The sequence below is a fragment of the Aotus nancymaae genome, unplaced genomic scaffold (assembly GCF_030222135.1).
Source record: "Aotus nancymaae isolate 86718 unplaced genomic scaffold, 86718_ANA_hifiasm-v0.15.2.pri h1tg000041l, whole genome shotgun sequence".
Lineage (NCBI taxonomy): Eukaryota > Metazoa > Chordata > Mammalia > Primates > Aotidae > Aotus > Aotus nancymaae.
The window spans coordinates 18,416,989-18,440,413 of record NW_026988455.1 but is presented as its reverse complement, the minus strand read 5'-3'; the positions used below and the strand labels follow the sequence as shown (position 1 = coordinate 18,440,413).

General features: G+C 43.2%; 1 protein-coding gene and 1 non-coding gene across 2 annotated transcripts in view; both read left to right on the top strand.

Annotated features, from left to right (window-relative positions):
• Nucleotides 1-23,425, top strand: part of HSD17B3 (hydroxysteroid 17-beta dehydrogenase 3) — a 68,328-nt gene that overhangs the window by 27,215 nt on the left and 17,688 nt on the right. The window contains exons 3-4 of the mRNA XM_064361269.1: nucleotides 21,100-21,175; nucleotides 22,874-22,981. Coding sequence (XP_064217339.1) covers nucleotides 21,100-21,175; nucleotides 22,874-22,981 — 184 coding nt within the window. The remainder of the gene's footprint in view (nucleotides 1-21,099; nucleotides 21,176-22,873; nucleotides 22,982-23,425) is intronic.
• Nucleotides 19,753-19,856, top strand: LOC135268702 (U6 spliceosomal RNA). Its single transcript, XR_010337071.1, has one exon. It is a non-coding gene; the product is annotated as a U6 spliceosomal RNA (small nuclear RNA).

Genomic DNA, 23,425 nt, shown 5'->3' with positions numbered 1-23,425 from the left:
TTCATTTTGCATAAAATATTGTTAACTTTACTTCTTGTCATTCTGATATGTGTAAGCATGTACCCAGAGAATGCTAGAAGCAAAATACAAGATGAAAGCTTAGCTGACTTTCATCCTCCACATCTGGGCCATTCTAGTGCCATCTCCCAATACCTGGGAGGGTAACGTCTGGGAGGCCTGCCCACCTTCAGTGTGGCAGACGGAGCAGTCAAAATTCTTCTGAAGATAGTGCTCCCAATAGCTTCAGGTAATGGCACAGAGTTGGCCCTTGGATTAAAATCACTTGGCTAGCTCTGTCTCAGATCAACCCAAGAAAAATAACCGCCTTGCCCTATTTTTGAATAACAGCATATGCTTACTTTGCAATATATGGCAGTGTTTTAGGCCAGTAAGGAAATTCTTCTTCCTAATGTCTCGTCTAAATTCCTCCATCTGCACTCTCAGCATATTTTCTTTCATCTGATCTTAAATGAAAACAGCAGCTTTTAATTATTTTTATGTTCCTCTAGATTCATTCCTTTGTTCTTGTGCTACTTGACTTCAACCCTGCAATTTCTGATCCAAGCTTTGAATATCCTAAATACATTGTAGTATGTCATGGCACCCTCTGTCTCTTTCTCTCTCTCTCTCTCTCTCTCTCTCTCTCTCTCTCTGTGTATGTGTGTCTATTTCAGGAGGATAGGCCAGCCAAGCGTGTATGTAATGCATAGATATGGTTACAAAAATGATAAAATCACTTCTGTGTCTTTTATCACCCAGCTTAAGAAATAGAACATCACCAATGTCCTTGAAGCTGCCTGTATGCCATATTTATGTTTACCCTCCCTCACCCCCCAAAATGTAAAACACTTATTTTAATAATTTCCTTGCTTTTTAACAAAGTGGTTCTATTACATATGCAGGTATGCCTAAATAATATGTTGGTTTTATTGCTTGTTTTACACTTAATGTAAATTGAGTTATATGTATTCCATAATCTGGTTCTTTTTTTTTTTTTTTGAGATAAGTCTCACTCTGTTACCCAGGCTTGAGTGCAGTGACACGATCTTGGCTCACTGCAACCTCTGCTTCCTGGGTTCAAGTGATTCTCCTGCCTCAGCCTCCCGAGTAGCTGGGATTACAGGCATGTGCCACCATGCCCAGCTAATTTTTGTATTTTTAGTAAAGACGGGGTTTCACCATACTGGCCAGGCTAGTCTTGAACTCCTGACCTCAAGTGATCCACCTTGGCCTCCCACATGTGCTAGGATTATAGACATGAACCAGTGCGCCCAGCCAGTTTTGGTGGGTGTTAGCAGGCTTCTTTACCAAACCTGTTTTTTTTTTTTTATTTTTTTTTTGGCTTTGAGACAAGAGTCTCACTCTGTCACCTAGGCTAGAGTGCAGTGGTGTGATCTCAGCTCACTTCAACCTCCTACTCCCGGGTTCAAGTGATCCTCCTACCTCATCCTCCTGAGTAGCCAGGATTACAGGTGCCTGCCACCATGCCCAGCTAATTTTTGTATTTTTAGTAGAAACAAGATTTCACCATGTTGGCCAGGTTGGTCTTGACCTCGTGACTTCAGGTGATCTGCCTACCTCGGCTTCCCAAAGTGCTGGATTACAGGCATGAACCACCACGCCCAGGTTTTCAAAGTTTTTGTGTCAAGTTTTCATGAGCCTCATAAACTGAATAGAGGAATTTTACCTCTTTTTATTCTTTGAAAAGCATTGTATACTTTTGGAATTTTTTTTTTAAATGTTTGGTAGAATCTATCTGTAAGACTATCTGTGGCTGCAGTTCTCTTTGTGGGATCACTTATTATCATTCTCATCTTATTATTATTATTAATTTTTAATGGTGGTGGAACTGCTTGGGTTAATTTTTTTCTTGCACCAATTTTGGTAATTTATATTTATATAGAAATATATCCCTTTCACCTAAGTTTTTAAATTGATTGGCATAAAGTTTTTTTTTTTTTGGTAATATTCTCTTACTATGTTTCCAAAACCTAAGAAGAAATGAGTTGATTGTAAAGTCATCATCGAGTTCAGAAAATCACTGGGAAGGCTTAACAACCATTTTAGAAAATGAGCCAAGGGGGCAGGCGGATCACATGAGGCTGGGAGTTTGAGACCAGCCTGACCAACATGGCAAAAACCCTGTCACGACTAAAAATACAAAAATTAGTTGGGCGTGGTGGCATGCACCTGTAGTCCCAGCTACTCGGGAGGTTGAGGGTGAGGCATTGCTTAAACCCAGGAGGCAGAGGTTGCAGTGAGCTGAGATCGCGCCTTCTCACTCAGCCTGGGTCATGAAGTGAGACTCCATCTCAAAAAAATAAATAAATAAAAAAGAAAAGAAAATGAGCAGACATATGGAGAGGGAGGCAGTGGGGGCACAGCTCGGATTGCCCCACAGAGCAGGTGGCCAGGATGTTCCCTTTCATCTTCTCTGCTTGTCTCCTCTTGCTGGATTGCTGGATCTCCTGTCACTCAGATGTTGGAAAATGTTGTTTCTGGAACTCCTATTATGCAGATCCTGAAATCATCCTTTATTTCTCTTTCTTTTTTTTCTCATAATTTCTATTTCTTTGTCCCTTTGCTTTTCTTTCTGCAAAAGAATTTCATCAATTGTAGCTTCTATCCTTTCAAATGAATGTTTTCATTTTTGATATTTTCTTTTTCAATTTTTTAAAATTAAAATTTTTAAAGAAATTAAAAATCGTTTACATTTCTGAATTTTTATTTGTGGAACAGCCTGTTCTTTTCATAGATGTAGCAGCTTCTCTAATTTCTCTGAAGGTATTTTTTTCTTCTTTTAAAAACGATTGGCTGGGCACAGTGGCTCATGCCTCTAATCCCAGCACTTTGGAAGGCGGAGGCGGGCAGATCACTTGTGAGGTCAGGAGTTCGAGACTAGCTTGGCCAACATGGTGAAACCCTGTCTCTACTAAAAATACAAAAATTAGCTGGGTGTGGTGGTATGCGCTTATAATCCCAGCTACTCAGGAGGCTGAGGCAGGAGAATCGCTTGAACCCGGAAGGCAGAGGTTGTAGTAAGGCAAGATTGCACCACTGCTCTCCAACCTGGAAGACAGAGCAAGACTCCATATCAAAAAAAAAAAAAGAAAAGTTGTCTCCTGCCTGGCACTGTTTAACCGAGTTGCTCTTTCCCATGTTTGTTTGGCAGTCTGTCTTTCAGGTTAGCTGCTGTTCATAAGCACTTCTTGTTGTCTGTTTCACTAGGATGAGGTTAGGAACCTGCCTGGACTTTCCTTGTGTTGAGTGAGTCTTGTAGCTGTGAGTGTGATCAGGGTGTACTATAGGGTGAGAGGAGTCCTAAGCAAATGTCTCAAAGTCTTTTCCTTGGTGTGGGTCAGATTCCTCAGAGAAAAACCATGTTACCTCCTGCCTGTAGAGTGAAGGCCACATGCTGTTCTGGAATCAGCACATTGAGTACCTACTGCTTTATCGCCTCACTCTCAGAGAGGGCCCTGTCCTCCCTTCCTGGAGTGGAGAAGGCCATCGGGGTTGGTGACTTCTCGCTCTGACTGAAGCCTCCTGAGTCTAGCTTCTCTCTCCCAGGTTCAGTACCAGCAGTGCCTGAGACTTCTGAGGATTTTACTGGTATACATTTTGTAAGTTCTCAGCTTAGTCTATTGCTGGTTTAGGATTTGAGATCTTGCCCGTCCATTTTTTAGCAACAAAAATTTTGTAGGCTGGGGCCAGGCACGGTAGTTCATGCCTGTAATGTCAGCACTTTGGGAGGCCGAGGAGGGAGGGTAGCTTGAGGCCAGGAGTTTGAGACCAGCCTGGGCAACATAGCAAGACCCCCACCTCTCCCCTCCTCCCAAAAAATTAGCCAGGCATGGTGGTGCATGCCTGTGGTTTCAGCTACTCAGGAGGCTGAGGTGGGAGGATCACCTGAGCTCAGGAGGTCGAGGCTGCAGTGAGCCTAGATCACACCGCTGCACTACAGCCTGGGCAACAGAGTGAGACCCTGTCTCCAAAAACAGACAATTTGGGATTGCTCTTGTCTCTTGTTGTCACCTTCCCCGTAGATTTATGTTTTCCTAGAAAAAAACCTAAAAGGAGAAAATATATATGTATACACACACACACACACACACACATACACACACACACACATTTATAAATTTCCTGTGGTTTAAAAGGATTTCGATAGGTAGAAAAAAACCCTTTTTCTATATTTTAAATCTTGGCTGTATCTCTAATTAAGCTCATTTAAAATCCTCATATTGTGTGCTGCTTATTCGAGTGCTCTCTTCTTTTCCTTGATCAATTCTGCTGGAGAGTTGTCAGTATTATCAGTGTTTTCAAAGAGCCAAATTTCAAAGGAACATCTTCTACCCCTGTTCTGTGTTTAGACATGGCGCTTAGATCAGATGCATTATTTATGTGGTATACATAATTTGCATCCCTGCCAAATGTTTGTGTGTTTCATCCAACAATTATTAAAAAGGCAAAATGAAATCTCCCACTCTGATGGTGTATTTTTCAATTCCCTTTGTAGTTTTATATAAAGCTGTTTTATTAAGTAATCCAGGATTACAATTGCTATAACTTCCTGGTAAATTTAGCCTTTTAACTTGTTTTTATTTCTAGTAATACTTATCTGCTTTAATGCCTATTTTACTTGATATGAATAAATATCTCTCTCTCTATATATGTCCCTCTTCTTTTCACTTTAGCTTTCTCTTTTGGGCTAGTTCTTAAAAATATCATAAAGCCAGATTTTAAAAACTTCTTTTGATATTCTTTGTTTTTAGTAGAGCATGATAGTATGTTTATTACATTATTTCTGAAATCTTGTAGACATTAGGATTAAAGCATAACTGTTGTGGCCATTTAGCCAAATAACTCAAAGGATCAAACAACATTTTACAGTCAGTGTCATAAGAGCACAATTCTCAAAGACATATGTTAGCACTTGTTAAAGTTTTATATTGACTTACTAATGAAGGATCTAAGCAAGAAGACAAAAGATCTGAGTGATATGAGCGAACAGCATTTAAGCAGTAGGGATTCTATAGTTAGTCTAAAAAGGAATGCAAAATAACATTGCTGCGTTAGATACCCAGTGGGCTGACTTTCTAAAGGCTATTGTTCGTGTCACCTGGAAGTCAGCTTCTCTTTCAAGTTATAATGTCCCAACAACCCCTCTGTTTCCAACTTCACTGGCTGAGAATTGTCAAATGATTTGGTAACAGCAAAGTTACCTGCCCAAGGGTGTCAGGTGAGGTCAAGGAGGCTTATTAGAAAATATTCTAAGGTGATACTAATTTTTAAAAACCCAAGCAGTCATCAGCTTGCTTTTTTTGAAGTTTGGAATAAAGTTTTCTTTAACAATTTAACATAAAAATATAAAATTCTTTTGTCAGAATGTATGTGATTCTGGTCTTATTGATAAAGCTAAGGGTAGCCTGAGTTGAAATATAAACTAAGTAGCTAAAGGCAGCTGTAAAATAAGCTTTTATAGACAAGAAACTTAAATTTTGTAGCATGGCTATTGGAAAAGTTAGAATTGGTATAATTTACTTAATAAGCAGCAAATGACATATATACTACTTCCATCATAATATAGGTCTGCCATGGAGGCCAGAAGCAGTGTGGGGGCTGGGCGTGGTGGCTCACCCCTGTAATCCCAGCACTCTGGGAGGCTGTGGCGGGTGGATCACTTGAGGCTAGGAGTTTGAGACCAACCTGGCCAACATGGCGAAACCCCGTTTCTACTAAAAATACAACAAACAAACAAACCCAACAACAATAAAACAGGTCTACCCTGGCAGGCATATACTCAGTTTTTCTATTTTCCTCCCTTTCTGATCCTTTATCCCACTTTCTTTTTCTTCCTCTTCCTTCTCCTTCTTATTTGTCAAAGACATAGAGGATTGAGTTATTATCATTGATTCGTACAAAGTCCCTCTCTCATTTTATTTTCTTTCATTCCCAACCCTCCGTTTCTATTCCCTGTCTTCCCACGTGCAACCTTCCTAATACGTCCGATGTGCATCTTTTTGTTTGTATGTAGTTTTACAAAATGTTTATTGTTTTGTGTGCATTTTTATGTCAATGTTTTACTAGTCCATAGGTAGAACTAGTCTTTTTATATGCAGCTTGCAAAAAAAGGCTATTCTTTTTTTTTTTTTCCTTTTTTTGAGACAGTCTTGCTCTGTCCCCAGGCTGGAGTGCAGTGCTGCAATCTTGGCTCACTGCAACCTCCGCCTCCTGGGTTCAAGTGATTCTTCAACCTCAGCCTTCCGAGTAGCTGGGACCACAGGCATGTGCCACCACGCCAGCCTAATTTTTGTATTTTTAGTAGAGATGGTTTTTCTTTTTTTTTTGAGACAGAGTTTCGCTTTTGTTACCCAGGCTGGAGTGCAATGGCGCCATCTCGGCTCATCGCAACCTCCGCCTCCTGGGTTCAGGCAATTCTCCTGCCTCAGCCTCCTGAGTAGCTGGGATTACAAGCACGCACCACCATGCCCAGCTAATTTTTTTGTATTTTATAGAGACGGGGTTTCACCATGTTGACCAGGATGGTCTCGATCTCTTGACCTCGTGATCCGCCCACCTCGGCCTCCCAAAGTGCTGAGATTATAGGTGTGAGCCACCCGCCCAGCCAAAATGGCTATTCTTTTACTTATTTAAATTAATTAATTTTTAATTGGCAAATAAAAGTCATATATTTATTGGGTACAAAATGACATTTAAAAATATATATACATTGTAAAATGACTCAGTTGAGCTAATGAACATATAAATTACCTATTTATTTTTTTTGTGCTAAGATCACTTAAAATCTGTTCTCAATTTTAAAGAATATGAGACATTGTTATTAGCTATAGACGTACAGCATTGTTATTAACTGTAGATGTCATACATCTACAGTTAATACGACATATATACACGCTATACAATAGATTTCTTGAGCTTTTTTCCTGTCTTACTGCCCATCAAAGGATATCAAAAAGAAATTTTGTATCCTTTGAGCAATATCTTCCCAATATTCCCACCCCAGTGTAAGGTCTGTTCTCACTGAGGATAAAATGAAGAAACTGAGGCCAGCACGAAAATAATCCAATGCAAGGGAATTTATTCAGGCTCCTGGGTGAGGTTCTGCGGTCCAACAGGAAGGGCTGGAGAAGTTGCTCGGACTCCTCTCAGGCACGGGGTTTTATAGGGAGTGGAGGCGTTTGATTGGCTGTGCCCAAGGTGAGTGGGACAAAATGGAGGGGAGTGGGACCTGGATGGAACAAAATGGAGGGGAGTGGGGCCCAGATAGGACAAAATAGTAGGCAGGGAGTGGGGCCCAGATAGGACAAAATAGTAGGCAGGAAGACAAAATGTCAGGCACAGAGTGGGACCTGGATAGGACAAAATGGTAGGTAGGGAGTGGGGCCTGGATGGGACAAAATGGTATCAGGTAGGTCCTGATGGGGCTTTTTTCCCAGGCTCCCGGTTCGGGGGGGAGGTGTGTCCGAGCTCCTGGCAAGGGAAGGAGGCGTGTCCGAGCTCCCAGTGAGGGTAGGGGGGGTGTCCATGGTCCCCGCGAGAGAGGGGGGCGTGTCCGAGGTCCCTGCGAGGGAGGGGGGCGTGTCCGAACTCCCCTCGAGGGGAGGAGGTGTGTCCAAACTCTCCGCGACGCAGCCAGCCTTACACCCAGAAAGTGGCTATGTTTGTTCTTGTGACTTATTTTTAAATCACAGACATGAGTTTGTCTTTGCTACACTGTAATCAAATTTGGTGCTCAATTGCCCAATATGAAGCAAGCCAGGGTAAGCTTTGTGTTGAAGAGTGCAGCCACGAGGTGGGAAAAGCAGGGCCAGGAGGAAGGTAAGGCTTGCAAGGTGACCATGAACCTGAGAAAGAGCAGCTGCTTACATTGTGCACCCTGAGTGCTTTACCTGCCTCATCCTGGTTTCAGCCCTGGGGAAACATCTAGACCCCTGTGCCATTGCAGGGAGGGGGCTGCCCTGGACTGCTGCATTACCTGCAGAAGACGTTGCATGAGGAGGAGTGGACGCCTCTTGTATGAAGCCCTGAGACTTGCGGCTAGTTTGTTACTATGGTATTGCCCATCCTATCCTGCTTACTAGTCATAAAAGAGAGCAAATGGCCACGCATAGTGAAGGGAAACTCAAGACAGCAGAAGCTAGTGTAACAGATCTGTGATCTCAGTAAATATGATGGTTACACTTACTGATGAATGGCAAATACTCAGATGGGGCTTAAAAATCCAATCGTGATTACAGAGAGGTTGAAAATAAAGGAATGGAAAAACATATCATGGAAAAGTGAAGACAAAAGGAATAAAGGAATAAAAAATACTAGGAAAATGAAAACGAAAAGAAAGGAAGCAATATTAGTATCAGAAAAAACATAATCCAAAACAAGAAAAAATATTAACTTGGTGAAAAAGTAATCACAGTTTTGCCATTATTTTGATGGCAAAAACCGTGAATGCTTTTGCATCAACCTATTCAAAGGAAAATATTCATATTGATAAATTTCAGATCATTAATATTGGGCACATTCTATTCCTGACAATTTAACTTCAAATTATTAAAAGTATAAAGAGATTAAAATAAAAGCAATTGGCCAGGCGAGGTGGCTCACACCTGTAATCCCAGCACTTTGGGAGGCCGAGGTGGGTGGATCACAAGGTCAGGAGTTTAAGATCAGCCTGGCCAACATGGTGAAACCCTGTCTCTACTAAAGATACAAAAATTACCCAGGCATGGTGGTGGGCGCCTGTAATTCCAGCTACTCGGGAGGCTGAGGCAATTGCTTGATCCCCGGAGTCAGAGGTTGCAGTGAGCCAAGATTGCGCCACTGCACTCCAGCCTGGGCAACAGAGCAAGACTTTGTCTTAAAAAAAAAAAAAAAAAGAAGCAATTGACATGTTTACAACCACTGTGAGCAATTAACATATCTTTTTCAGAGGTAGAAACACATAGTATAACCAGCATTTTCCGTAAGCAGTCTCATGGGACTCATCGGGGCTTGTTTATGACCATTCTGGTTTTAGGTGTCTCCTGAAACCTCATAGTGGTGTTTCTTTCGCTGCCTCCACTCCTGTTGTCTCACTGATCCTTCCTAGGTGAAACAAAGCCCTGTGGTCACTTTCAGATGCAAACATGGTTTCACTTCTGGAGTTACAGAACCAGTCACCTGCAGTAGTCCAAATGCTGAACCTGTGATGGAAGTTACATCTCCCCTGCCCTCAGCTGGGACCTGCTTTGGACATCATGCCATCAGAAGACAGTGCCATGGGGTTTTCTCTTTCCTGGCCTAGCATTTCTTCATTCTGTTGTTGCTAATTGAACCTACCCAAGTCTGAACCTACCCGAATCTGAGGAGTAGGGGGATGGGAGAGCATGGGAGGGAGGACAAAGAAGCAGCATCAGGCAGGTCTGTGTGTCTCCCTCTCTGGGTCTGGCAACTGACACCGACTGTTTCCCTGTGGGGCCCTTTTGTGGGTTCTCCCCATGGAGGTGCCGCTCATTGCTCTGCAGGACCTTGGCCCTGGTGAAAGCACCCCATCCTGCATCAACCTTCTTGGGCCTGCTACCCAGCACTCTGTCTCCAACTTTGCTTCCTCCAAGGTCTCTGTGCTTTGAGATAGAAGTTTTGGGCCAAGTGCAGTGGCTCATGCCTGTAATCCCAGCACTTTGTGAGGCTGAGGTGGGTGGATCACCTGAGGTCAGGAGTTTGAGACCAGCCTGGCAACACAGTGAAACCCTGTCTCACTAAAGATAACAAAAATTAGCCAGGCATGGTGGTGCATGTCTGTGGTCCCAGCTACTCGGGAGGCTGAGGCAGGAGAATCCCTGAACCTGGGAGGCCGAGGTTGCAGTGAGCCAAGATGGTGAATAAACACTCATATTTCCATGGCCTAAATCGAGTCTTGGCAGCAGGTCTAGCCCTTGGCAGCAGAAGGCTCTGTTGTCAGAGCAGCTGAGGAGCAACAATCTGCTGCTCATTAGGTTTTTTGGGGGTCTGGGTCAAAGGTCAGTCTACAGTTTGAGCATAACGGGTAAGAAATAAACTTTTGTTGGGTTAAACTGCTGAGGTTTCAGTGTTAACTTGTTGCCACAGCATTACCTATCCTATCTGAACTAATTTAGGCAAAAAAGGAGGGGGCAATAAAAAACCAGAACACACAGTGAACATAAAACCTGAAACAAGACAGGAAGGGACTATTGAAAGCCCTCTCCTTTCCCACGAGGTGAGAGGTGGGCAACGCTCCCTCCACACCCGACCCGAGGGGGATGAGAGTCACAGCTTGGCCGCAGAGAGAACCAAAGAAATGCTTTCACACGTTCCTCTTAGTTGCTATTCTCTTTACCTTTTTTTGTTTTGTTTTGTTTTGACAGAGTCTTGCTCTGTTGCCCAGGCTGGAGTGCAGTGGTGCAATCATAGCACACTGCAGCCTCGAACTTCTGGACTCAAGGGATCCTCCTACCTCAGTCTCCTGAATAGCTGGGACCACAGGCATGTGCCACCATGCCCAGATAATTTATTTATATTTTTTTGTAGAGATGGGGTCCCACTGTGCTGTCCAGGCTGGTCTTGAACTCTTGGTCTCAGGTGATCCTCCTGCCTTGGCTCCTCAAAGTGCTGTGTCTACAGATGTGCGCCACTGTGCCCAGCCTCCCTCTTTATCTTGTGATCTGTCTTATGAGTGAGGGGTCCACTGGGGAAGGGCTCTAGAATCACATTCTAGTTTATAGATATTACTCCTTCTGAACAAAACCTGAACTGCCTCACCTGACATAGGAAAGCCAACATCCACCCTGAGGTTTTGCAGTCAGGGAAAGGAGGGTGATGATTTGCAGGGCGCCGAGCAGGGAGGATCAGGCAGCTTCCGCCTAACAGCTGACCTCTCTAATGGCTTACAAGCAACGGTTTTTAAAGGCGGCGTAGATTTCAGGAAAGCAGACGTTATAAGCAAAGTAGTAAATCAATACATAGACGTTATACATTGGTTTGACTGAAAAAGGCGGGGTAACTTGAAGTGCGTGCTTGTAAGTCATAGGTGGATTCAGCAATTCTCTGGTTTCAATTGGTTAAGGAAGCAAAGCTTTGTCTAAAAACTTGGGGTCTCCAGAAAGAAATGTTGAGGTCTGGTCTGTGGGCATAACTCTCTCCAGCCGTCAGGAAGAAGTTTAGAACAAAACAGCGGCCATGTTCAGTCCTCAGCTATCCCTTATCTGAGGTCTATGTACCAGTGAACAGTATTTTCCATTTGGTAGGGAGTCCAGGTTTCTCAAAAACAACTTCAGAGACGTGTTCAATTTTTTTTTTTAGATGGAGTCTTGCTCTGTCGCCAGGCTGGAGTGCAGTGGCGCAATCTTGGCTCACTGCAACCTCTGCCTCCAGGGTTTAAGCAATTCTCCTGCCTCAGCCTCCCGAGTAGCTGGGACTACAGGTGTGTGCCACCACATCCAGCTAACTTTTGTATTTTTAGTAGAGATGGGGTTTCACCATGTTGGCCAGAATGCTCTTGGTCTCTTGACCTTGTGATCCGCCCGCCTCGGCCTCCCAAAGTGCTGGGATTACAGGCGTGAGCCACCGCGCCCGGCCTCAAACGCCGTCTTTAGTTTCTGTGGGGAACCAGCATCTTGAGCTAGCCTCTGTGGCCATGATGTTAAGCTGTTACTACCTTTTTGCTCATTAAGTTGCTCATTTGCTTCTCAGGGCTAGCTAGGGGCTCGGAATTTTTCTTGGAGGGACTAAGATTATCCTTTATTTCATGCTGGTAGGGGTGGCAGTGGTCAGTGGGCTTCTATGAGGGGTCCCTGCTCCATCTTGTTCTTTTGTGCTGTTTTGCTCACACTTCAGACATTAAATGTGTGGGTTTTTTCTCCTCACACCAGTCAATTCTCTAACTCTCTTGACACAACCGGATGTCCTCCAACTCAATTCATTTCTAACACTACCCAGAGTTAGCACAGACCACACAGGTTATGGGCCACTAGACTGCCCTCATGCCCTTGGGATTCCAGTCGAAAGTCCCAGGTCTCCTGTACTTCTCACTGACTGGCTGTAAATCAGGGATTCCCACAATCCCCTCCTTAGGTTCAGGACTCTGCTCTGATGGCTCACAGAGATCAGGAAGGTACCTTACTTACTGTAGCAGTCTATTATCAAAGATACAGCTCAGGAGTGGCCGAACCACAGAGATGCATAGGGCCAGGTGTGGGGAAGGGCTGGAGCCTCCATGCCCTCTTTGCAGGTACCGCCTCCCAGTACCTCTGTGGGTCTGCAGCCTAGAAGCTCCCTGAATCCTGTCGCTTAGGGGTTTTGATGGAGGTTTTGTTACACAGGCATGATTGATTAAGTCATTGACCATTGGAGATTAACTCCATCCCTAGCCCCTCTTCCCTCCTCGGAACAAAGAGGGAGGTCAGGAGGTGGGGCTGAAGGTTCTAACCCTGCAATCACACAGTTGGTCTCTCTGGCAACCAGCCCCCGTCCTGAAGCTCTCGAGGGACCCTCAGCCACCAGTCATCTCATAAGCATGCAATCACTGCTAAAGAACTAACTCACGCAGCCAAATACCACCTGTTCCACAGACACTTATGAAAATAAATTTAAAAGGTACTGCTTAATAGGCCATCTGCTTCCTGTTGAGACTGCTGATGTTGTATACATGAGAGGCTCTTACAAAGCAGTAAGGAACAGCATAATAACAACAAAAACACACTCTCATCACTGAAGGTTCCAAGGATCTTAGAAACTTGTCTCGGGATCGGGAGACAAAGACCAAACATTTTACCAAATATCATTCCTATCAATCAGGAAATTAGGAAATTATAAGGGTATTAGGAGCTTTGTGCCAAGAACACAGTACAAAACATCAAGTATATTCATTGGTATCTTACAATATCACAGTTTTTTCTAGGTTCTTTCTCTGAAATCCTTTTGTGATCTAATGTCTATCGGGTCTTAGCACTTCTGTTGAAACTTGTGATGTAACATCTTACTACATAAATAAGAAATAATTAAGGCCATGAGGAATTTGAATAGCCTCTCATACTGGTTTGACAAATATCTGGTAGGGCATTTGGTAAACCTCAAGTTTAGTTTAATAGACAACTATTTGTAAAACTGGGTCGTCAACAAAGATTGCATATACATTCCTGAAGGATCGAGACACAGGAGCCATTCATAAAAACGGTCTGCTCACTAGGCTACAGAGGAAACTGTGACTGATTCCAAATAGCAAAAGACATACCATTACATTCATTGACCACCATGCAGTAAAATTAAAAATGATGTTAGAAAACTACATCCATCCCCACCTATACTGAGAAAGTACTCTCCAGCGTACTTCTAAGATTACAGAAAAAATAAAAGTGGGTACTCTCATGAATTGTGGCCAACGTGCTATGCAGATGAAAACTTTTGGCTTTAAATGCATCTATCAGAAAATAAGAATGATTATAGATATATTTAACTCCCAAGAAACTCTAGAAAAGGAACAATGGAACAATCCAAAAGAGACACAAGGAGGAAATTAACAGGGAACAAAAAGTGATGATACAGAAAACACAGGAAGAAACGGAATTGATCAGTTTAAACCAAACCAAGCAACCAAAACCAATTCTTTAAAAATGCCAAATAAGAGATAAATCTTTGAAAGATTTTAAATTTAAAAAAAAAAAAAAGAGGCCAGGCTGATGCCTATAATCCCAGCACTTTTTGAGGAGGAGGCAGGACAATCCCTTGAAGCCAGGAGTCTGAGACTAGCCTGGACAATGTAGTGAGACCTCATATATACAAAAAATTAGAAAATTAGCCAGGAATGGTGGCACACACCTGTAATCCCAGCTACTCAGGAGGCTGAGGTGGGAGGATTGCTTGAACCTGGGAGCTCAAGATGACAGTAAGTTCTGATCTAGCTACTGCACTCCAGCCTGGGTGACAGAGTAAGATGCTGTCTCAGGAAAAAAAAAGAAGAAGAAGAAAAAAGAAAGAGAAGAACCAATTTTAGGAGCCTAGCTACAGAAGAGGGGATTTATTTACAAAAGAAGAGGAAGAAGAAAGAGAAAGAAAATATTATTTAAATCTTGGTGCTGAGAAATTGAAAATCTGGATGAAATAAATCATTTTCTGTGAAAATATAAATGATTACAATTGGCTTAAGAAGAAGTAGAAAAACACCAAAAGATTAGTAGTCATAAAAAAATGAAAAAGACAGTTATGAAGAGCTACAGTTGAATAAAGTATCCAGACATTTTTACAATATTACCAAATCTTCAAGAAATAAGAAAAAGCCCCTCATATTTCTAGGATGACTAACTAGTTTGATTTTCCTTTGCTTGGAAGGTTTCTTGGATGTGTAACCACCCAATGGGTTCATTTTGCCTGCTGCTTAGATAGAACTGATTTATCAAGACAGCAGAACTGCGATAGAGAAAGAGCTGAATTCACGCAGAGCCTGCTGAATGGGAGACCACAGGAGTGACTGGTGGGCTTAGGAGGAACCATCAGTCATCAGAAATGCAAAAAACCTGAAAAGACATCTCAAAAGGCCAATCTTGGCTTCTATAATAGTGATATTATCTGCAAGAGTAACTGGGGGAAGTTGCCCTGTCTTGTGACCTCTGATATAATGATGGGTAATCCTTTATGTCTACACCTTAGCAGAATTCAGGCTCCTCTCCCTAGCCTGGTGGCCTTTCATTAGCTTTACCAAGGTGTTTGAGTTTTGGGAAAGGGTTATTACAATTTAAATTATAAACTAAATGTCTCCCAAAGTTAGCTTGGCCCAAATCCAAGCATAATTAAGGACAATCTGAAAGCTTAAAAGCAAGATAATGCGTGGGTTAGATCAGATCTCTTTCACTGCCATAATTTTCTCAGTTATAATTTTTGCAAAGGTGATTTCAGATGTGGGACTTTCAGTTTTCAAACTGGGAAGCTCCTGGGACAAGTGGGTCCCATACCTGTTTTATACATTATCTAGACAGATTAGCATGACTCAAATACCAAAATGGGACAAGAGTGGCATCAGAGAAGTATGATCCAATTTAAATATTTGCAGACTGAATCCAGCAGTTTATTAAAAACGTAATTCGGAAAAAAAGAACAGATGTAAATGTTCTTAAATCGATAAAGGACATCTGCCAGAAGTGACAGGAAACGTGCTTGCATCCTGAGACACATTGTAAGTGTTCTCAGGGCAGTGGGGAGTGAGACAAGTATGTTTGCTGTTACTGCAGCTGCTTGACATTGTGTAGGTGTCAGCCAAGAGGATGAGGCCAAAAATATGCAAATCTGCCGGGCACGGTGGCTCACGCCTGTAATCCCAGCACTTTGGGAGGCCGAGGTGGGTGGATCATGAGGTCAAGAGATCGAGACCATCCTGGTCAACAAGGTGAAATCCCGTCTCTACTAAAAATACAAAAATTAGCTGGGCATGGTGGCGCGTGCCTGTAGTCCCAGCTACTCAGGAGGCTGAGGCAGGAGAATTGCCTGAACCCAGGAGGCGGAGGTTGCAGTGAGCTGAGATCGCACCGTTGCACTCCAGCCTGGGTAACAAGAGCGAAACCCCATCTCAAAAAAAAAAAAAAATGCAAATATTGGAAAGAAAGGGACATCACTGGATTCTTTGTAGAGAATACTATTATCTATGATGAAAGCCAAACAATGATGAACAGACTATCAGAATAAATTGAATTCAGTGAGGTGGCTGTATAAAGAGCTCCCATGCTGATTAATAACAAATTAGACTATACAGAAAAACAGGTAACACCATCGAGGGCTTCTTACGTGGCAGGTTTTCTGCCACACACTTTTTAATGTATTCTCTTCTATGATCTCCAGAACAATTGACTTGCGCTGACAGGAATAAGTGGTGGAGACAGGAATTGAACCTACGTATTTAATCCTGAAGTGTCTTCTATCCAAAATAATTCAGGTCACCGTGGCTGTGAATAAACATAAGATCCGGGTGGCAGCAGCAACTCAACGTCCACCCAGATCCCTACTCTCTCTTCCGTAGGGTGGAGTTACAGCTGGTGAGTGGTTCCCAGCAGGGCACTTCCCAGGCTCCTTGACATCCGTGTAGGGCTATGCGACTCATTCTGCAAATGAAAGCAAGCAGAAAGGATGCCGGTCAGTTCTTAATCAAGTTGGTTAACAGAAGGGCATATCTTCTCCAGGCTCTCTAAATCCTGGCACTAGCTGGATGGCAAAGCCCAGGGTAAGCTCAGAGACCTAGCGGTAAAGATGACAAACCCTTTCTTGGCCTTGGGTCCTAAATGGGTTCCCAAATGTGAAACAGGGTCTGCTATATAAGACAGAAACAGACTTCCTTTGTGTTAAACTGCTGAAATTATAGAGTTATTTGTTACAGCAACTAATATTATCCTAATTAACACACCCCTAACAAGAAAAGTCCAGGATTTACATGAAAAAACTTCTAAATGTTTAGAAGGCTATATGAGACTTGAAAAAAAAAAAAAGGATACCATAATAGACTTATGGATAAGATTCCTGCAAAGATATAAATTTTCCCCTAAATATCCCTACTTTAATACTTGTGTAGACAATGTTGTCATTTATTTGGAAGATTAAACAGAAAAGATGAAACACAACTTTGGAAGAGAATAATGAATGGTAGGATCTTCCTTAACATTGTATAAGAGGTGTCAGCTAAGATAATGAGGCCAACATATGCAAACATAGAAAGCTATCAAAGGCTAATGTAAGATTATGATTAAATCAGAAGTGGCCCTGGCGTGGAGACTGATCAATAGGTCAGTGGAACAGAAATGATAGACTAGAAACAGCCATAAGCACACTGAAGAATGTAGCAAATGACTAAGTTAACATTTTAAGTGTGGAATGACGGACAAAGTGGAGAAAGTTGTTGAGACGATTAAGCACCTAATTTGAGAAAAATATTGTGGAAGAATTTCAACCTCATACCATTCTCAAAAATAAACTAACAAAAAAAAAGGATATAGAAAAACGTATTTATCTCCTTGAAATTAAGGAAAATCATAAAGAAAATATAAAACAAGGAAAACATTCACAAATTTGATAGCATTACAAGTGGTATAAAATGTATAAGGGCACCAGAAACAAAGTAGAAAATACTTGCTAGTACATAGCAGGCAAATAATCAATACCCTGGATATATATAACTTCTACAAATCCATAAGAAAATAAGTTACTCCATAGAAGAATGGGAAAGGGGTATGCACTGGTAATTCACACAACATACCAAATGATGCTCAGCTCCACTGATAATTGGAAAAATGCAAATTAAAACAATAAAGGGACCGGGCATGGTGGGTCACACCTGTAATCCCAGCACTTTGGGAGACTGAGGCGGGAAGATTACTTGAGCCCAGGAGTTCAAGACCAGCCTGGCCAACATAGTGAGACCTCATCCCTACAAAAAATAAAGAATTAGCCAGGCATGGTGGCGCACATCTGTAGGCCCAGCTTCTCTGGAGGCCGAGTGGGGGGAGAATTCCTTGAGCCCGGGAGTTCACTGCACCTGCCTGGACAACAGCATGAGACCCTGTCTCTAAAAAACAAACAAACGAAACCAAGAAAGGGATGCCATCAGGTTGGGAAAAGCATCAAGTTGGGAAAGGTTGCTCATGTCAAATGTTGGTGAGAGTGTGGAGAAATGGCTCTAATTGTATTTTTGATAATATAGTTTTAAGAGACGGCAATTTGGAAATACTATTATTTATTTATTTTGAGACAGTCTCACTCTGCCGCCCAGGCTGGAGTGCAGTAGTGTAATCACGGCTCACTGCAGCCTCAGCCTCCCAGGTTCAATCATGTCTCCCACCTCAGCCTCCTGAGTAGCTGGGACTATGGGTTGTGCACCACGAGGCCCAGCTGATTTTTGTATTTTTTGTAGAGACGAGGTCTCACTAGGTTTTCCAGGCTGGTCTTGAACTCCTGGGCTCAAGCGATTCCCCTGCCTCAACCTTTCAAAAGTGCTAGGATTACAGGTGTGAGCCATGGTGCCCAGCCTGGCAATACCATTAACACTTAAGAAGCACTCACCCTTTGACACAACAATTTCACTTCTTCTGTCCATCTACTGTAGGAATTAATTTACTCATATATACAAAGAGCTATATAGAAGGGCTTTTACTGTAGCGAGAATGGTAATAGGAAAACTTGAAAACAACCTGAGTGCTCGTTCAAAGGTGAACTCTGGAATACCATAGGGCAAGGCAAAAGAATCAAGTGGTTCTTCATGGGTTGCTGTGGAAATAGATACGATTCTTAGAGATACAATATGTCATTAAGTTAAAAAGAATATTGCAGGACACTGCTTATAATGTCATTTATATAGGATTAAAGAAAACCCACAAAACAAACCTTTATTCTATGTGTGCCTATATATGTCTGTAAATGTTGAGAAAAAGTTAGAGAAGTCTCAACAGCAGAGTAAAAAGTTGGTGGGAGCCTAGGGGTGGGCGGGGAAATGGGCAGGGGCAGCCTTGGAGACATTTTTTCTTTGACTTTGTTGGAATCTTTTACAATGCGAATGTATTTGTACGTATAATAGTATAATTTAATAAATCCAAACAGAAAAAGATGAAAATCCTGAAGCTTCCACCCCGGAGATTTTTACTGGGATGGTGTATTATTTCATTCTCACACTGCTATAAAGAATATCTGAGACTGGGTAATTTAGAAAGAAAAGAGGTTTACTTGGCTCGCAGTTCCGCAGGCTGTGCAGGAAGCATGATGCGGGCATTTGCTCGGCTCAGAGGCCTCAGGAAACTTACAAACATGGAGGAAGGTGAAGGGGAAGCAAGCGCTTCGCAGGGCTGGAGCAGCCGGAAGACAGCGGGGAGGTGCCACACACACTTGGCGCGATCTCGGCTCACTGCAGTATCCACCTTTCGGTTGGAGCGATTCTCCTGCCTCAGCCTCCCGAGCAGCTGGGATTACAGGCATGCGCAACCACGCCTAGCTAATTTTGTATTTTTGGTAGAGACGGGGTTTCTCCACGTTGGTCAGGCTGGTCTCGATCTCCCAACCTCAGGTGATCTGCCTGCCTTGGCCTCCCAAAGCGCTGGTTGCCACGCACTTCTAAACTACTAGATCCTGATATGACTCACTCTTACCACGACAGCATCTGGGGAATGGTGTTAAACCATGAGAAACCGCCCCCATGATCCAGTCGCCTCCCACTAGGCCCCACCCTCATCATTGGGGATTACAATTTGACTTGAGTTTTGGGTAGGAACACACATGTAAAGCATATCAGATGGTTCGGTGGGAATCCCTGTTTTTCTTTTTTGACGTCTCCTTGGGTGATTCTGAAGCTGTGGGCCATAGTGAGTTACTGGCTATTGGAGACTATGTATTGTAGACCATAATTCAGCTTCTTATGTGTTTTCTATAATATGTAATTTTTTTTTTTTTTGAGATAGAATCTTGCTCTGTCACCCAGGCTGGAGTGCAGTGGTGCAATCTCCACTCACCACAACCTCCGCCTCCTGGGTTCTAGCAATTCTCTTGTCTCAGCCTCTTGAGTAGCTGGGATCACAGGCATGTACCACCACGCCCAGTTAATTTTTTTTTTTTTTTGTATTTTTGGTAGAGACAGGGGGTTTCACCATGTTGGTCAGGCTGGTCTTGAACTCCTGACCTCAGGTGATCTGCCTGCCTTGGCCTCGAAGAGTGCTGGGATTAAAGGTGTGAGCCACCGTGCCCAGCCTATAATATGTAACTCTTTAAAATAACAGCATAGTGCTTGTTTCTGCAACACAGATACTAAAATTGGAACCATACAGAGAACATTAGCATGAATTCCCAAGGATAACACAGAAATTTGTAAAGTATTCCACATTTTTGTCAAGATGGTAGATTTTGTTATGTGTATCTTACCACAATTAAAAAAAAAAAAAACAGTACGAATCATTTGACTGAAACCACAGAGACAGATTCAATAAACTGGGGCCTTTGTCACTAATTCAAATGTCATCAGTCTCTAAACGAATGTTGGTTTTTCCTTTTGCCTTTCAGGAAAAACTCTAACTTTTCTCACTGGCAGCAGTTTTAGGTACAGACACACCTCCAGCAGTCTGTGACCCCCAGCGCTCTACATTTACATGTCCCCGTGGAATCTCTCTGGCGACTCTGTGTGAAGCACACAGCTCCACACCCTGTCACGCAGCCCTTGAGAGTCCAGGTGTTACCCACTATGCAGGGTCACCCTGCTGACCTCATGGGACGTGTCCAGCTCTTCACCCTCTGCTCCCTGTCCCGTCCCATTTTTTCTTCTATTGGGAGTCAGAAAACGGGAAGAAAGTTCTCAGGTCGAGTGAGCCACAAGAAGGATGTCCATGTGGATAGGAAGCAGCTCAAAAGTTGGGGTGGCCAGGCGCAGTGGCTCAGGCCTGTAATCCCAGCACTTTGGGAGGCTGAAGTGGGCAGATCACATGAGGTCAGGAGTTCGAGACCAGCCTGGCCAACATGGTGAAACCCCGTCTCTGCTAAAAATACAAAAATTAGCTGGGTGTGGCAGTACATGCCTGTCATACCAGTTACTCGGGAGGCTGAGGCAGAAGAATTGCTTGAACCTGGGAGATGGAGGTTGCAGTGAGCCGAGATCATGCCACTGCACTATAGCCTGGGCGACTGAGAGAGACTCCCTCTCAAAAAAAAAAAAAAATTGGGGGGACAGAAACACTACTTTGATTATGGGATGCTGCCCCACCCCCTGCTATATAAGGTGTAGCATAAAGTCCCCAGTATTTTAAATTCTGATGCATAGCTGAGCCCATGAATTTCAGAGAAGCACTTTAAGTTTATGGGCCTGGACAAGCAAAGCACTTAGAAAAGTTCCCGGCACACAATAAACACATAACAAGCATTCACTCCTATCGTGATGGCCCTACTAGTTAGCCTGGCTCACTGGGGCTGTGCTGTTCCTAGCCCAGAAAGCTTTGTCACCTTCTGCACACTTAAACCCAGGAGAGGAAACCACGTCACCCCTCCAGTACGCACACAGCCTCGGGACCAAGTCACCTTAAAACAAGCCTCCCTGTCTGCTCATCGTCCTTGTCTTTTTTGATTTTTCACTCCCACTCTCAGCTAGCAAAACGTGGACTCGATGTTGTCCTTATTAGCCGGACGCTGGAGAAACTACAGGTCATTGGCGCAGAGATCGGTGAGTGATCCCCTAAGTAAGGGAGAGGTATGTGGAGCCCACCAGCAGAGCCTGCTCCCGCTCTGCCTGTTGATGCACTTGGCATCCCCACATCTGCTCTCAGAGCCTGGGACACCAACTCTCCTGGGGAGCCTGGTTACAAAGCGGAGGGTGGGATAGAAGGTGTCAGCTTTCGTGCTCACTGGCTCTGGGGGCTGGGGCAAGCAGGAACCAATGGAGGCACAAATCAGTCCACTTTCTCTTTTGCCTTGGTGCCTTCATTGCTAGATCAGCCCTGCTCATCCTTGAGGCTCGGCTGCCTGGTTGCTTCTGCCACTCCCTCCAAAAGCACTATCTGTGTTTGGGACTTCCCTTCCCTATGTCTATGCCCTGCTCTTGGCGGGAGGATGAGGGACAATGCTTACTGGTGTTTGTCAGATTTTAAAAACAGTTTTGATCCAGGGTAGTCATATATGGATGTGGAGGTTGTACACTGTACAACCCTGAGGCAGCTTTTATATCATAATGTTTTATTACTATGATTCGCTCTGAAGTGTTCCTTGTAAATAATGATGATCATACAGCTTTTGGAACCTTTGAATTTTAATAATTATTAATTTAATAATTAATAAACTCTAACTCAAAGGGATGACACTTTAGTTATAGAGACTGGAGAAGACCATGGTGGGCTGTCAGGGGTGAGCCTTGTTTCCCTGGGGGAGATCTGGGGTAGGAGGTAGATGTGGGAGGTGCGGGCTGGGCAGTCACACTGCAGAGCACCAGTGCCCTTGAACTGATGAATCCTGCTTTTGTTCTGTGTCTGGATATTAGAAGTAACTTTGAGAAGGACCGAGACATTCTTCAGTGTTTGCCTCACAACGCTGAAATGTGCTTTTTATCATCCTTTTGAAAGGCAAGTGGTGTCTTTGAAACACTGTCCACTCCCAAACTATTCCTCACGATTGCCTGGCCCACAAATACTGGCCAACTCCAAAGCTAAAGCGACTCACCAAGCCGTTGGTAAACTCCGGTTGTAGCTTTCACATCTGCAGGAAAACTCCTGCAGAAGGCGAGTTAACACACAGTAGTGGGGAGCGCACTGAACTTGGAGTGACCAGAGTGGATGCTCCTGGGTCAGTTCGCCTGTCTAAACCTTCGTTTTTGCCTCTGGAAAATGAAGACCATAATGTCTACTTTAGAAGGCTGTAGGGAGGATGACCATAAGACAGTGTGTATGTAAACGCTTTGTGAATACAAAGAGTTGCTGTGTCTGTGTGGAAAGACACGACGCTTGGGAGCAGAGGCAGCGTTGGACCTTGCTTTTACAGCTGTCAGTCCAGGGATCTCAAACTTGAGGAAGCAGCAGAGTCACTCAGCGGTGTGTTAAGCAGGTGGCTGGCAGGGCCCCACCCACAGAGTTTCTGATGCAGTAAGTCTGGGGTGGAGCCTGAGAATTTGCATTTCTGACAAGTTTCCCAGTAACCCTGCTGCTGTGCTTTGTGGACTCCACTTTGAGAACTGCTGCATTAAATCTATCTTAATGCACATACTTGTCCCTGTAGCAACTCTTAGAGACATGTAGAAACCACCATTCACCAATCTCTTAGCACCTCCCAGCATTTACTCAGAGCCATCTCCCTTTTCGATTTAGGGCAATGGGCTGTCCTGGGGGGCACTTGGATCCCTGTTCATTAAAAAAAACTGTTGTCTCTCATGCAGAGCAGACTACAGGGAGTAGTGTGAAGATTATACAAGCAGATTTTACCAAAGATGACATCTACGAGGATATTAAAGAAAAACTTACAGGCTTAGAAATTGGAATTTTAGGTGAGTAAATTGCAAGATGCAAAGCTTGCTGTAATGCATCAGTGAAATAACCTGGCACTGATGAGTGACACTGGATTATTTCATGGTAGTTTATACTCAATCCATGAGTATAGTATACTTATGGATTATAATATACTTAAAATATACTTAAAATATACAGTATTTTAAGTTGTAGCATTAAGTTGAATATCAAAGCTCAATTCTTCAAGAGGCATTACTGAATTAAAAAAACTTACATATGGGTTTGGAATGTATCAAATGTACGTTTCAACCCTTAACTATATTTTCTAATATTAAAATAAATTTTCTTTTATGGAACTGACGTTAACATTTGGCAGAAAAATAATCCCAGAAGCATTAGCCTAAAAGAATTAGTTTAGCAAACAAATTGCTGTTATTGCTCCATGAAATAGTCAGTATAGCTAGTGGAGAATTGACTCTTTC